This window comes from Nanorana parkeri, unplaced genomic scaffold (genome assembly GCF_000935625.1).
Source record: "Nanorana parkeri isolate BGI_ZX_2015 unplaced genomic scaffold, ASM93562v1 scaffold114, whole genome shotgun sequence".
Classification (NCBI taxonomy): domain Eukaryota; kingdom Metazoa; phylum Chordata; class Amphibia; order Anura; family Dicroglossidae; genus Nanorana; species Nanorana parkeri.
Genome location: NW_017306382.1, coordinates 1,621,514 through 1,636,781, shown reverse-complemented (window position 1 = coordinate 1,636,781; position 15,268 = coordinate 1,621,514). Strand labels below are relative to the sequence as shown.

Below are 15,268 nucleotides of genomic sequence, written 5' to 3'. Positions count from 1 at the left end.
AGTTAAACCTTTTTTTTTTTTTTTTTAACTTTTATTGATTTGCTTGCTGTCAATTGGCAGAGGAGGGACCTGAAGGAGATCTTATTAGCCTAGGGGGGTCTTACTAGCTAGCCGACAAAACAGAGATTCATGCTGGATAAGTAAAATCCTGGCTGGAAGTTTGTGTAGTAGTCATGAAGCAGGATTTGTCGGGAACAGGACCGTGAAGCTTTCAGTAAAAAAAATTAGTTATCTCATGTTGAGTGTTTTTCCCTCTTCTTCTTTTTTTTTTTTTTTTATTTACTTGGGCTGTGTGCTTTTAGACTTCTATTTGACAATGCTTTTTATGTGGAGTTTGATTTTTGTTTAAACTTTGCATTCTCTGTAAGAGGCCGGGACTTCAATTTTAAGATGCACTTGTTTTTATCTACCGCTCATGTGCGATCATACGCAGCCTGTTTTTGTCTAGTTTCCGCAGAGCAGTCTAGTGCACTTCTATCAGCGGTGAAGGTGGACAGAGCGGTTTTGACTCTGCTTCCTTTTGTTTATTTGCCCTCAATTTCATGTCGCTTATTGGGGAGAACACAGATGTACTATTACACAAACATTCTTGGATTATTCTACTGTCTGCAGCAGGTAGTTGCTGTACTTCATATTTTTTCCCTCACACCGGTTGGGGCCCCTAAGTATTATTGTGTCTGAGGCAGAATTGTCAGAACAGACTTTCATTAGCAGGGCACTGTGACAGAGCTCTCCTTTATTTCTGCTCAGGATTACCGGAAAAAATTGTTCATTTCCCTCCTCTCTGTATGCTGATGTAGTTTTTACTCAGTAAGGATCGGCAGTGCTTGTGAAAGTTGTACAGCAGCCAGACACTGGTGACCATTTATCTAGATGCCTGGGGTGCACACTCTTTCCTTCCTTGATTATGGAACATGGCACATAGATTCAGCTCACGAATACAATACACCTAATGTATGCTTGCAGAGGCGTAACTAGAAACCTCAGGGCCCCGGTGCAAGAAACCATTAAAGGCCCCCCCCCCAAAAAAAAAAAACATGATGTTGACCCCTTTTTTTTCCAAACCGGTTTGAAAGGGTTTTTTTTTTTTTTTGTGTCAGAGGGGAGAGCGGGGTACAAGCAGTCAGTGATCGCTGAGTGTAGATAATTGAGGACTGAGTATGGTTACTATATCCTCAGTTATGAATGAATGAATGGGAAGTAATCTACATCACCTCCTGTCTTGTCTTGCACTGTAATTTTTTTTCCAACCAAAAATAATAAAACGATATTATTTTTGGTTGGAAAAAAAATTAGTGTAAGACACTGTCACTACTCAGCACATATACAGCAATGAACAATCAGTGCCTACCGGGACCTGCTGCAGCTCTCCTCCAGAATCTCCTCTGTGAGCTGTGCTCCCGAATTCTGTGCCTCCAGGGTCCAGCTCAAGCCAGGACGTCCTAAAGCGTGGCATGTATCCCGCCGGGCCTACTCGGCTGCTCCCTCCTCAGTTGCCTGCTGGGAATTGGAGTTCCCTGACAGGCGTCACCCCCTGACAGGCCACACCCCCGCAGCGCTACATCTTCTATTCACCGCTGCCGCACAAGACACTGCGGGCGGCAGCGGTGAAGACGCCGCCGCGGGCAGCATGGGTAGCTACGAGCAGCGGGCCTCCCCTTCTCTCTGGGCCCCCCCCCGCCCGAACTGGCGGAACACCTGGTCCCGGTCACAAGTGCGACCCTGGTAGTGTATGCTTGTCACTATGCCAGATCATGGATGCAGTAGCTGGGCTGTAACTCAGCATCAGAAAGTAACGGTTGGCCTTGAAGCAAAAGTGTTCCTTCCTCAGAACAAAATATTGAAGTTCCAGGATCAGGTTTGGTCACTTCAATCCTGTCGTTCGGCTCTGAGGACCTGCATAAGAATACTGGGATTGATAGTGTCACCCTTCAAAGTGGTACCTTTTTACTTTGTTCCATTCCAGGAATTTACAGAGGAACATTCTTACAGTGGGGGGTCAAGTCTCCTCTATTGCTGGATAAGATATTCAGGTTGAGTACCCCAGCCAGGATGTTTCTGTCGCAGTGGTTGAAACCTTCTTCATTGGCAATGGGAAAGTTATTTCTTTCCATAACTGGGAAGATTGTCACAACAAACAGTCTTGTGGGATGGGGCGGTCTCTTGGACCATCTGTCTGTGCAGGTTTTTTTTGGTGTCTGGATGAATCCAAGCTTCCAGCCTATGCCCTGGACTTGAGGGCGATTTCATCTGGCGTTGTTTCACTGGACCCTTTTGCTGTCTGGGTGTGCAATTTGGATTCAGTCAGACAATGCTATGGCAATTGCATACATCAACTACCAGGGAGGCACCAAGAGTGTGTCGTTGGATTGGGCGGAACTTCGCGTTCCAGCAATTTTAGCGATGCACGTTCCAGGAGTAAAAAACTGGCAGACTTTCTCGGCAGACAACTTCTGGATTCAGATGAATGGTCTCTGCATCCAGAGATGTCTCAACAAATTTGTCAGCGCTGGGGATCACCGTATCTTCTGGCTTTTCATCACAACAAGAAAGTGGACAGATTTGTGTCCAGAGTGAGGGATTAAACAACACATGCGGTGGATGCCTTAGTAACTCGTTGGGATCACTACACACATGTATGTCTTTCCTGCTGACACTGTTGCCTCGTCTGCTTTGCAGAATAGAATTCCAGTCATTCTCGTCGCTCTAGATTGGCCTCGTAGGATGTGGTATGCCGGTTTGGTTCATCTGTTCTCAAGGCCCAGTCTTTCACCCTGCTTCTCAGCCGCTGGCTTTAATGGCCTGGCTGTTGTAACCAAAGTGTTGAAAGACAAAGCAATTTGAGATTGTTATTCCAAACATTCTTAAAGCATAATTCCACTTTTGTTGAGAAAATATTCAGTCCTCTCTGGCTGATCGCTGTACACTACAGGAATTGTAACAAATTGTGTTGGGTTCCTTCCTGTTTCTGTTTTGAAGAAAAGGCTGTTGCAGCATGGGTTCATTATAACCAGCTGGAGGCTTCCTGTGTTGTAATGAGGAAAGGTGCAGTGTCTTCATCCCTTTAGTAGTAATTAACCCTTAGGGGGTATCTCACCAAAAATTACATTCCTATTGTAAAGGTGCCCAAACACCTTACAACCATCGCAAGACTTTGTCTTGCAATGGTTGTAAGCCAAATTAAAAGCTTGTACAGGCAGATCGTACTTGCGATCATCGAAAGCCCGCCCTGCTGATGGGCGGGGTTTCGATGATCGCAAGGTGTATGGGCACCTTAAGGGATGCAAAAAATGATTCTTGTATCTTAGTGCAGACTTCTGGGGAAATCAGTCAGCCAATCGCAGAAACAGGAACTGTGTACAGAAAGCCCCTAGTTGCCATATTGCAGTGAATATTTTTTGATGGATTTAGAACATTACAGCAGCTACAGTTATTAATGGAAAAGTCATTTTTAATAACATTAAATTACAAAATGACTTTAGCAGCAATGATGTATGCTATATTAATTTTTTCCAAGTTTTTTTTTTTTTTTCCATGTTTTAATTTTTTTAAGTGGAGTTACCCTTTTTTAAGGCTCATAGATCATCTACTCTTAAGATTTATCACCGTATGTGACAGGTTATTTCCATTGGTGTGAGTCCTTGGGGGTTTTCCCCACATGCTTTTTTTTCTACATTTAAAATTTTGTCTTTCCTTCAGCTTGGTGTAGGTCAATGTTAAACTCGAAGTGTCATAAAAGTTCAGATACCGGCCTCGTTGGTCTTTTTCAATGTCCTCTTGCTTGTAATTTCTTGATTCATGCTTTTATTTAGGGAATTGCACATGTGGCTCTTGTTAAGCTGCTGGGGCTCTTCTTTGTCTCTGGGATTTAAACTTGGTTTTATTTGTAATACAAAATCATCCCTTTTGAACCTATCCGAGTTTGTTTTTCAAAAAGGTTGCCCTTCTTGTGTCCATTACCTCAGCTAGAAGGGTTTCCGAGATGTCTGCTTTGTTTTGTGGAGAACTCTTGTTCTTCGTAAGGTGGTTTTAAAACCGCAGGCTTCCTTTTTACCCAAAGTGGTTTCGGCCTTTCATTCAAATGAAGACATTTATTTTTCCTTTTAGTTTGTCCAGCTTCCGTTCATCCTAAGGAAATGTATCTTCATTGGATGTTATGTGGGCTGTTAGAGTTTCTGTCAGCCACGCTCCCTTTAGGCATTCGTATTCTTTATTTGTTCTACCTGAAGGTCCTAGAAAAGGTTGTTCAGCTTCTAGATCCGCTATTTCTAAGTGGATTCATCAGCTTGTCATTCAAGCTTATGCGTTGCGGAATACGGTTCCTTTTTTTTTTTGTTTCTGCTAGGTCAGTTAGTACTTCTTGGGTGTTTCACAATCGGGCTTTTACTCAAATTGCAAGGCCGCAACTTTGTCTTATGTAAACACTTTTGCTACGTTTTTATAATGTTGATGTTGCTGCCTCTTCTGATGATGGTTTTGGCAGGAAAATCTCTTCAGGTGTTTTAAGTATTTCCACTGTTGTTTGTTTTTTTTGCTAGTTTTTATGATGCCCATCCCTCTGTTCCCTACGGCTCAGAATTCTTCAGAGCTGTGTCCCTCAATAGAAGACGGGAAAAATAGGATTTTGATATTACCGTAAAATTATTTTCTTGGAGTCCATTGAGGGACAATGCTCCCTCCCCTCATTTCCTTTCATACTGCTTGCGACAGCTGTCAGGTGTGAGGAGTTATGCCATTTAAAGTGACAGGCTTTTAAAAAAAAGTTTTGTATAGTATCCCTTTCTCCTAGAGGCAGCAGCATAATCCTACATTGCGCTACAATGCACGGACACTGGTGTGCTAGTAGTCACAGTGCTGATGCACCAATCCCGAGTGACATTTCTTTAAGTTCTGATCCAAATCACATTGTATTAAGTTCTATGGGTGCAGCACAGTGTGGGTGGTTGTACTTTATCGTGGCTTACTCTGCTGAAACAGTACTGCATGTGGTACTTTTTATTTATTTTTTCCAGCAATGTGGTGGTGTCAACTGAGCCCATTGAAACAAGTCAAATTGCCTTATTTTGTTTTGGGGGGAAAAAAATGACCAGCAGAGCCCCAATGCATTTGGTGTGAACCCAGGCTTACTTGTGAACCTCTTTTAATATGTTTTTTTTTTGCAGGTACAACAATAGAACATATCGCGTAGATGAAATTGCCTGGAATAGGAGTCCACAGTCTTTATTTAAGAGGTCAGATGGAAGTGAAATCAGCTTTGTGGAATACTACAAGAATGTAAGTTCTGGCTGACTGATTTTTTTTTTTGCATACCTTTTAATGCCAAGCCCACCCTTTAGCGGTACGCCGGCGTGTTTTCTGGCTCTGCTACCAGCCATGGCTGTTTTTAAAATGACACGGGAGTCCTGCGGGGCAACAGGAGCATTCACTGAGCACAGCAGAGGACACCGCACACCTGACATTCCAGGACATGTCAGTTTCAGAAGCCCTTTCAGCTGAAAATTTCTCTAAAACAGAGCAATGTTCAGTGGCGTGCGTTTTTTTTCAGGAACTGTGTTTAATCTATTACACACAGATCCAAATCCCCACACCTCAGCCTCTCGTGCGTTTCATCCGTTGGGCTTAAACATAGAGATATCTGTCCAAAACTAGAAAAAAGTTTTGTCTGCAGCTAGGAAAATACCACACCATTTTCTTATGCGAAATTGACGCAATCCTTTAGTGTGCTGAAATTGGGTGTTGAGAATTCTACCCTTTCCTTGTAATCCTCTTCCCATTTATCTCCCTGAAAGCTGCTCTCTAGTTTTGTGGACCTCCACCACCCCCATGGACCTCTGTTTTTTTGTTTTAGTTTTTTTTCCTTTTTTAATCCTGTGGCCAGTCAGTGACTTCAAGGGTACTTCCTCTTCTCCTCCATTGGCAGTCCTTATTGCTGCACTGATCACCACTAATGACATGCTTCAATACTGTAAGCCTAGGCTTGCATTGGATGCACCCCAGGAAGGGTATGTCCATGACCGCCTGGGCTCAGAGGAAGTGGGTTGAGTAATGCTAGCTGTCATTCAATCCAAAAGAGGAACACCATCTAGTGGCAGAGATCATTGTGTGCAGGTGATGGCATCGGAATGACGAGTATTGCAACAAAAGCTGCTGATTTTAATTTTATGAAAAACATAGAATAAGACTGGCTACAGAAGATAGCAAGTCTTTCGGAGATTACTAGTAGATCGGGACAGACCCAGTAAATATGTAAAAAATATTTATTACACATATATGTAGACATAGACACTGCCATCAACACACTGACAAATACATTTCAAATCAAAACATAACATTGTCTACAGACCTCAAACAATTCAAAACAGGTTGGCTATATAGCCCACATTAGTGAAAACCTGAATATCAAGACTGAAACCAGCAATATTAAGTGTGCAATTGCACAATATCTCCAATAGGGGAGAAAAGCCCCTAAACTGGGTTGAAGGCAAATAGGAGGATAGCAGAGAATTATGTATATGGTATCCTTCAATTAAAAAAAACGGAGTTTCAGACTCCACATCTGAATGTTGGCAAGTGCCGCAGAAAATAAATTTTCATGCCTGGAAAGACTGAGGGAAATACGTTTCTTCTTAGATTAGATTTGGAATCCAGTGTATCCATACATTACTTTATGCCTTCCTTCCGCAACAAAGTGTTACTAGCAAGCAGCTTGAAGCACAGTTAAAGGATGCAGCTTTCGCCGTTCTGTATATTCATAAAAAGTTCTGATCGTGTGTAAGAAAACCAGAATCCACATTAAGTCCCTCTATGGAATTGTAAAATCATTTTTATTTCAAATGTTTTTCCTTTCATGAGAGTTTTTAAAATTCCCTTTCAGTACTTTAATAGTGAGGTTTTGGATGGAGTGATCCTTCTGGGAGAAGTGATGTCCTACTGGCGTGCAATAGTCATTTTCTTTGTGGTTCTTGATCGAGCTCCTGTGTAGGTTCATCCTGAGCTGCAGCTGAAGGCCAGTTTCACCAATGTAACAGCCTTTGTTACATGCTGAACACTGTATCATATAAACCATGTTAGCAGATGTGCATGAGTATGACCCCTTAATGGTGTACGCTTTGTTATTGTGACTCGCTGTATTCTTGTCACATACTGTATATGTTGGGAAAGTTTGCAGCGGGGTTCTTTGCATTGTACTGCGCCTTTCTGTGTCCGTTCCTCTTCTGGGATCATCTTACTGCGTACCAATCTTCTTCTCAGGTTCAGTGGTTGCTTGAAAGCCAGTATTGGGGGCTGAGGGAACATTTCTTGACGTATGGGGTCTTCTGAGAGTACTGGCTGTAGATCTTTGATGATTTTGCGTATTACCTCTAAAGTGGGGTTGTAGGTAACTACAAGAGGAGTCCTGGTTGGGTTTTTCTTCTCCTTGTACTGTAGGAGTCTTTCTCGTGGTGTTTTTAGGGCAGATTTATTTTTTTTGGATATAGTCTTTTCCCTATAGCCCTTTCGCCGAAATGCATCAGCCAGTGTGCTCAGGTGTTTGTCTCTGTCCTCGGTGTCATAGCAAATGCGGTGATATCGGATTGCTTGGCTGTAGATGACACCCTGTTTAGTGTGATTCGGATGGAAGCTGGAATTATGGAGGTAGCTGTACCTGTCTGTGGGTTTTCTGTACACAGAAGAACGGAGTGAACCATTGCTGACCGTTATGACACAATCCAGAAAAAACACACTGTTCTGAGAAATTCATTTTGTGGTACAAACGAGGGTCCGCAGCTTATGCATATCTTAATGCTTCTAATAGGAGGAAGTTTATAGGAATACATTTAGATTGAACACATTATTTAAACCTGCTGGTGTCATGGTATTAAGTCTATAAATCCACATCTTTTTCTTTTTGTAACAGGATCGTATCAAAATCTCCCCTCCGAGGGGATAAATTCAGTGCATAGATAGCCTTCACTTTTAACCCATCCGACATCCCCTTGTGGAATTCAGCAAAGTGTATAGCTATTGGGCTTTCACAGTCTTTTTTTTCTTTGTCTCTTAAATGCTCACAATGCTAGCCCGCAATTGGCGTTTCGTTTTCCCTATATAAAATTTATGGCAGGGGCATTCTAGTTGGTAAATGACTAGTTGAGCCACAATAAACAAATTGGGTTATGTTGAAGGATCTAGTGCCCTCAGTGTTTTTAAAGACATTCGTTTTGTCAACCAATGAGCAAATTTGGCATTTGCCGCAGGGAAACCGGTCTATTAGTTCCTAAGAGTGATTGTGTGGGGGGATTGGGTCTGTATTCTGAGCGGACTAGTACATCTCTAAGATTCTGTGATCTACGCGCGGTTAGTAATGGTCTCGGGCCAACTATTTTTGATAAGGTGGGGCAAAGCTCAAAAATATGCCGGTGCTTCGTTAAGACTTGTCTGAGTTTTTCCCACCCAGAGCCGTACTTCGTGATTATACGCACATGATCGTTTTTCTGATACAGTATATTGTCATCATCATTCTTAGCTGGAGTTTTGTTTTCCCGTGTAAAATGTATTACAAGGGCATTTTGAATAGATGAACCACCCTCATCGTTGCACAATTGATGAAATGATTGATATAAAAGACCTTTTACCCTCTGAGTCCCTAACGATTTTTGTCTTCTCCACATGCGGAAAAATTTGAAATTTTCCGCAGTGGAACATCCCCTTTACCTTACTGAAATCTGATAACCAGGTATTCAAAGGGCTGGGAGTATACTCAGAATGGACAAATGGTCCTTTTAAATTTCTCGCTCGTCGTGCAACCATTAGGGGGTATTCTCCCACAATTTTTTATAAATTCGAACAGAGCTGTAGGACGTGCCAATGTTTTTTTTAGGTTACCTCGGAATTCATGCCATTTGGAACAATTTTATGTAACCAGACGGACGGGATCATCATGTCTCTTCTTTCTTACCACCCTCATTTACCAGAATGGATTCCCTTGTTTTCTGGCCTTTTATTTGTTGGCTGCGTCTAAGCACTGCATTTGAATAGCCCCTCCTCCTAAATCTCCGGTAGAGGGATGCAGACTCTTCCCTATAGTCGCTTGTCTCTGAACAGTACCGCTTAATCCTGTAGGGATACCCCTCCTCAGAGAATCCGGGTGGTGGCTAGTTGCATGCAGTAATGTGTTGGCTGCAGTGGGTTTACGAAATGTCCTGGTTTGTAACCTTCCCTCACAGGACCTAATTCGGAGGTCTAGGAAGGAGATCTCGGCTTCCTCTATTTCAAATGTTAATTTAATATTTCTGGTGTTCCTATTGAAGTCACCCACAAATAGCGAGAAGTCCTCCCTGGACCCCCGCCAGACCACGAAAATGTCATCAATGTACCTGAGCCACAGCTGGACATGGCTCAGGTACTGATGATGTACAAAGACTACATGTGCCTCCAAAATCCCAGATGGAGGCAGGCATAGGCGGGTGCCCCCATAGAGGTCCCCTTAATTTGTTTATAGGATACACCTGCAAACTGAAATAAATTATTCTGGAGGGCAAACTCTAATAATTCTAGAAGGAATTTATTCTTCAGAGGTGGTATCTATTCTTTTTGTATGCAAATAGGTTATCAATCATACCTATTGTATCATAGTGGTAGTGTTTTTTCTATTTAACGTTCTATGTGAGTACCCCCGTTCTCTAAAGCGATCGTACAAAGCCCTAGATTCATTTAAATAGTCGGCATGCTTACTATTTCGCTTAATTCAAAAAAATTGTCCTGTTGGGATACCCTGTTTTAGAGTTGGTGACTTGTAGCATGCAATAAAGTGTTTGCCGCTGTTTCTTTTTCGAAATGTTTTAGTAACAAGTCCCTCATCCTCCACTCTTACCAGCAGATCCAAAAACGAGAGTTCGGAGTCACTATGGGTGAACGTGAATTTCCAATTTCTGTTATTTAGATCTGATGCAAAGATCCTCAGAAGGTCCTCACCACCATTCCAAATCATCAGGACATCATCGATGTACCTGAGCCATGTCTTAGCATGGCTCAGGTACAGGGGGTGGCAATAGACCACCTGTAGTTCCCATAGTCCCAGATGTAAACACGCATAGGACGGGGCCCATGGTGCTCCCATGGAGGTGCCCCTAATCTGTTTATAAAAGGCTCCCGAGAATTGGAAGTAGTTATTATGTAGAGCAAATTCCAAAAGTTCTAATATGAATTTGTTTTGCGGAGCCGCCTCTGGGTAGTGAGTGTTCAAGAAATGGTCCACGGCTTTTAGATCCCAATCATGGGGCATCGATGTGTATAGAGTGATTTTTTTTTCAATTGAAGTATATCATATACATAATTCTCTGCTATCTCCAGCCTGTTTGGAACTATCCTCCTTTTTGCTTTCAACCCAGTTTAGGGGCTTTTCTCCCTGATTGGAGATATTGTGCAATTGCACACTTACTCAATATCGCTGGTTTTGGTCTTGATATCCAGGTTTTCACTAATGTGGGCCATATATCCAACCTGTTTTGAATTGTTTGAGGTCTGTAGACAATGTTATGTTTTGATTTTGCAAACTAGAAATCCGGGCATCTAAAATGAGATCCTAATAGGTTGGACTTGATGGACTAATGTCTTTATTCAACCTCAAATACTATGACTATGACAAATGTATTTGTCAGTGTGTTGATGGCAGTGTCTATGTCTACATATATGTGTAATAAATCTTTTTTACATATTTACTGGTTCTGTCCCGATCTACTAGTAACCTCATAAAGATCTTCCAACTTCTGTAGCCAGTCTTATTCTATGTTTTTCATGTTTTTGTGCTGGTTCCAGATCTGGTGGATAGACCATCTAAGGGTAATAATATATAAATTCGGATCTCCTGGAGTAAAATTACCTATTTTTTTAATTTAATTTTATCTTTGTTGGTTAATGGATTTTTTTTCTTTTTAAAGGTTTGTTCACACCATGTCTATCGAGCTGCATTTTTCTGCACAAAACTGCAAATGTATAGTATGAAAAACAATTGCTTTCTGTGTGCCCTATTAACACAATACGTGTGGCGGTTTTGTAGAAAAACACAGCTCAACGGACATGGGGGGAAAGCTGAGCTGTGGATGTGAATTTCCTGTCATTTCTGCCCACAGGAGGTAGAAATGTAAAAGGAAGTTGTCATTTTTTCCTGCATTAAGTAGTTCAACTTGGAAGACTTAAGACATCTAGAGGTGGAATAGAAATAGTGAAGGGGCAGCTGCGGATGGAGGTTGTATATTGCAGCAAAAGATATATATTTTTTTTTAATTCTTATTTGGCTATTCATTTTTTCTGTTTTGGACTGGAGTTCTGTTTTAAAAAAATGTCACTGTCAAGTAGTATTATAATGTGTGTGTGTGTGTGTGTGTGTGTGTGTTTTTTTCTTTTTTCCTATATTTAGCAATACAATATACATGTCAAGGATGATGGGCAGCCAATGCTTGTCAACATACCCAAAAGAACCAAGCCAGGCATCACTAATGGAGCTATTATGTTGCTGCCGGAACTTTGTTGTCTATAAAAGTAAAAAGGAAGCAGCAGCAGTAAATCCTTTACAAAAAATACAGTGAGAGGAATTTATCAGAACGAACAGACAAAATCTGGAGCTGTTGCCCATAGCAACCAGTCAGCATCGATCTTTCATTTCCAAAGCTTACCTGAAAAATATTGAAGAGAGAAGCTGATTGGTTGCCATGGACAACTGCTCCAGATTCTGTCTGCCCCATGTTTTGTTAACCCCATGAGGGTTTTGCACATTGTTTGCATCTTAAGTCCCATTCCTCTGACTGATAAAACAGGTTGAAACAATTTGATACCAAAGTCCAACTGAACTTACAGTTTAAATCTGCTAAGTATATATCCCCGGTGCATCAAAAAAAGAGCTTCTTTCACAAAGCTGGCGTACTAGAAAGATCCTAATTGTAAAAAAATTCACCGTTATTTTCACTTGAGTCTGAGATTTGCAAATTTAAAGTCGCATGGTCACACCTGAGCATTTTGTCACCAGCAGATAAACGCTTGTGCCTGTAAAATGTACATGAGAAACGTTTTGGCAGATTACAGTGCTCATAGACTTCAATGGAGACATGCAAATAAAGGGATTTCGCGCTGCGAGATATCCAAGACCAATTAGATAAATAATGAAAGCTGCTGTGCTCTGTGTTAAACCACAAAAATATATAAAGTGCCCTGTGCTAATAAGACCAAATAAGTTGGTGTGTGATCTCGTAAACCAAATCAACAAATATACATGTAAATAGATAATGAATACAAAATATAAATAAGTCTTCAATATAAATCACAATAAATAACCATTTAGTGACAATAGTAACAAAGAAATCCTCCATCTGTGATCTCCCCCACCAATTAAACCATTTGTGACTATTTTTTTAGCTTTTATTTTTTTTTATGCTTTTTTAATTTTTTTAAACTTTTTTTTTTTCTTACACTTCACTTTATTGCTGTCACATAGGGGACTAAGAAACCCCCTATGTGATAGCCAATTCACATGACAGGTCCTCTTTATGGAGACATCAGGGGTCTCCAAGACCCCTAATGTCACCTAGGGACCCCCAGAGAAGCTGATGAAGCAGAAATCTGCCTCACCAGCTTCTCACTGGCATCTGTAACCGGAGAGTGACACTGAATGCGGAAGTGATGTAATATACATCACTTCTGCATTCGGGGACAGGATGTACGGATCTCCCATTGATGTCACTGACAGTCGCCGGGGAGGGCGCACACCCGCAGGTACTACAAGCGATCAGGCATCACTAGAGGTAGCTCTTACAGGAGTGAATTTTCCTTCCTAGGGGTAGCTTCCTCTCACTTCCTGTTTCAAGGACAGGAAGTGAGATGATCTTTCTAATGAGGATACAGACAGCAGGAAAAACCTCACATTGACCCGGAAGAAAAGGCGGGCACCCCTCGTCTGCACGTCTAACAAGAGCCAACTTCCTGTAATGTACGTACAGTAAGGTGTTTCATTTTCTAAGGCAAAAAATAAACTAAAATTTTTGCAGACTTTGCTTACGCCCCGAGTCTCAGTGATGTAAAAGATATATATGCTAAATTTCAAGAAGATTGGATAATATTTAGAGGTTGCACACTTTGATCTGTTTTGTTAATAGGTAATATGATAGGCAAAACATGTGTTTATTTTAATCAACTTTGAACGATGCAATCCCTTGTTTTGTTCGCTTGGTGACGACCTTTTCTGTGATGCTCGACTACCCTCAACAAGAATTGTTTTTGTTGTTCATCCCTGACCGATTCATTATACTTTTTTATCAAATCAATACCTCTTTCTGCGGTATCATTGACAACCTTAAGAGCGTTCACATGGCTTCTTAGAGAATCACTGCAGTATTCTGTCATGCCGTGGATCCCAAACAATTCAAAGAACATCTTTGTTTTATTAGTAACGAAATGGCTCGGGTCTTTTCCTTCAAAAACCATGTTTTTACCCTCTAATCGTTTCACTTCCTTTTCCTTTGCAGGTTTGGTTTCTAAATTTTTAGTCCTATTTTCCTTAACAGCCTGAGTAATACGTTCGTCCAAAAAAGCCAATCCTACGTTTGTTTCTGACAGATACCAAAGGTGTCTCTTAGCAACTGTGAGAGCACATTTTTTGACGTCTGCATCTGGGTAAGTGCTCAGAAGCTGTAGCATTAGAGCTGCAACAATTATTCGATTAAGTCGATTAAAATCGACGATGGAAAACGTCAACGTTTTCCATCGTCGATTCGTCGGCTACAATTCAAATTTCCCGCACGCCGCTCACGCCCGCTGCTTACGTCCGCCGCTTACGCCACGCCCACGTCAGTTGAGACACTCGCGCCGCTTACGCCACGCTGAGGACATGCGTCTGGCACTTTCCTCCCGGTGAGCTTCCCGACTTGCCGCTGCCTGCCGACAACGAACAACGCCGCTGCCCGCCGACAACACTGTCATTTAAGGTAAGTCGAGATCGGCCGGGAGCTTTGTAATGTTTACTGTGTGTTTTTTTTTTAAAGCGGCACACTGCAGAACATTAGTAGCTATAGAGGAACACCAAATCCCAGCAATAATACATTAAACAGCCTGTATAATGTATTATTGCTGGGATTTGTTGTTCCTCTATAGCTGCTAATGTTGTGCAGTGTGCCGGTGTATTATACATTGGTTTTCTGCATTGCATTGTATTGTGCATGATAATCTGCATTGTATAATACAGCGACACACTGCAGAACACCAGCAGCTATAGAGGAACACCAAATCCCAGCAATAATATATTATACAGCCTGTATAATGTATTATTGCTGGGATTTGTTGTTCCTCTATAGCTGCTAATGTTCTGCAGTGTGCCGGTGTATTATACATTGGTTTTCTGCATTGCATTGTATTGTGCATGATAAAAATCGCCGATGGTAAACGTTGTCAGCGTTTTCCATTGTCGATTCGTCGGCTAAAATTTAAATTTCCCACTCGCGCCCGCTTGTTCGCAGCTACATACACGAGTTACGCTATGCACGCTGCGGACGCCATGCCCACCGCGCACACGGCCGCCGAACACACATGCATAGGACTACAAATCACAGCAATAGTACATTATAGTATAATGTACTATTGCTACATTTCTCTATAGCTGCTGGTATTCTGTACTGCGCCGCTGTATAATGTACTATATTGCACACCACACTTTTTTTTTTCTTCCACCACGCCAAGCTTGCTCCCGTGATGGACTACAATCTCAATAGAAACTAGTAGTCCATCACTGGAGCCTTTTTTTAAAATCCGATTAGTCGATTAATCGGCTAACTAATCGATTATGAAAATAATCGTTAGCTGCAGCCTTCTGTAGCATATCCAAATCATTCTTTGGAGCCCATCGACTTACAATTGCCTCATGCCAAAAGCGAACATATATGAGGCTGACAATGTGCAACCCGTTTCATTCCTTCCAATTGATGAAGGATGTATTTTCCGTGATTGGTTATGTGCAAAACTTCGAAACAAAAAGCCCTTTTTTTATTAAGAAGTTGGTTAATAAAACATTTATGCAATATTGAAAAGTCTCTGATTTGTTTATCAATCCATTCCACGTGAAAAAAAATGTAATGTTCCAAATGTTCGGTGATGTGCACTCAGCCCCTATTTTGGGGAGTGTATTGAGATAGTGTTCTCTGGAATAGTGGAATAGTTTGATGAACATCAGAGACTTTTCAATATTGCATAAATGTTTTATTAACCAACTTCTTTATAAAAAAAAAAAAAAGACTTTTTGTTTTTTCAA

General features: G+C 41.4%; 1 protein-coding gene across 1 annotated transcript in view; it reads left to right on the top strand.

Moving 5' to 3' along the window:
- LOC108784425 (piwi-like protein 1) overlaps positions 1–15,268 on the top strand; it is a 60,155-nt gene that overhangs the window by 18,491 nt on the left and 26,396 nt on the right. The window contains exons 8-10 of the mRNA XM_018553242.1: positions 5,163–5,274; positions 11,396–11,507; positions 12,525–12,533. Coding sequence (XP_018408744.1) covers positions 5,163–5,274; positions 11,396–11,507; positions 12,525–12,533 — 233 coding nt within the window. The remainder of the gene's footprint in view (positions 1–5,162; positions 5,275–11,395; positions 11,508–12,524; positions 12,534–15,268) is intronic.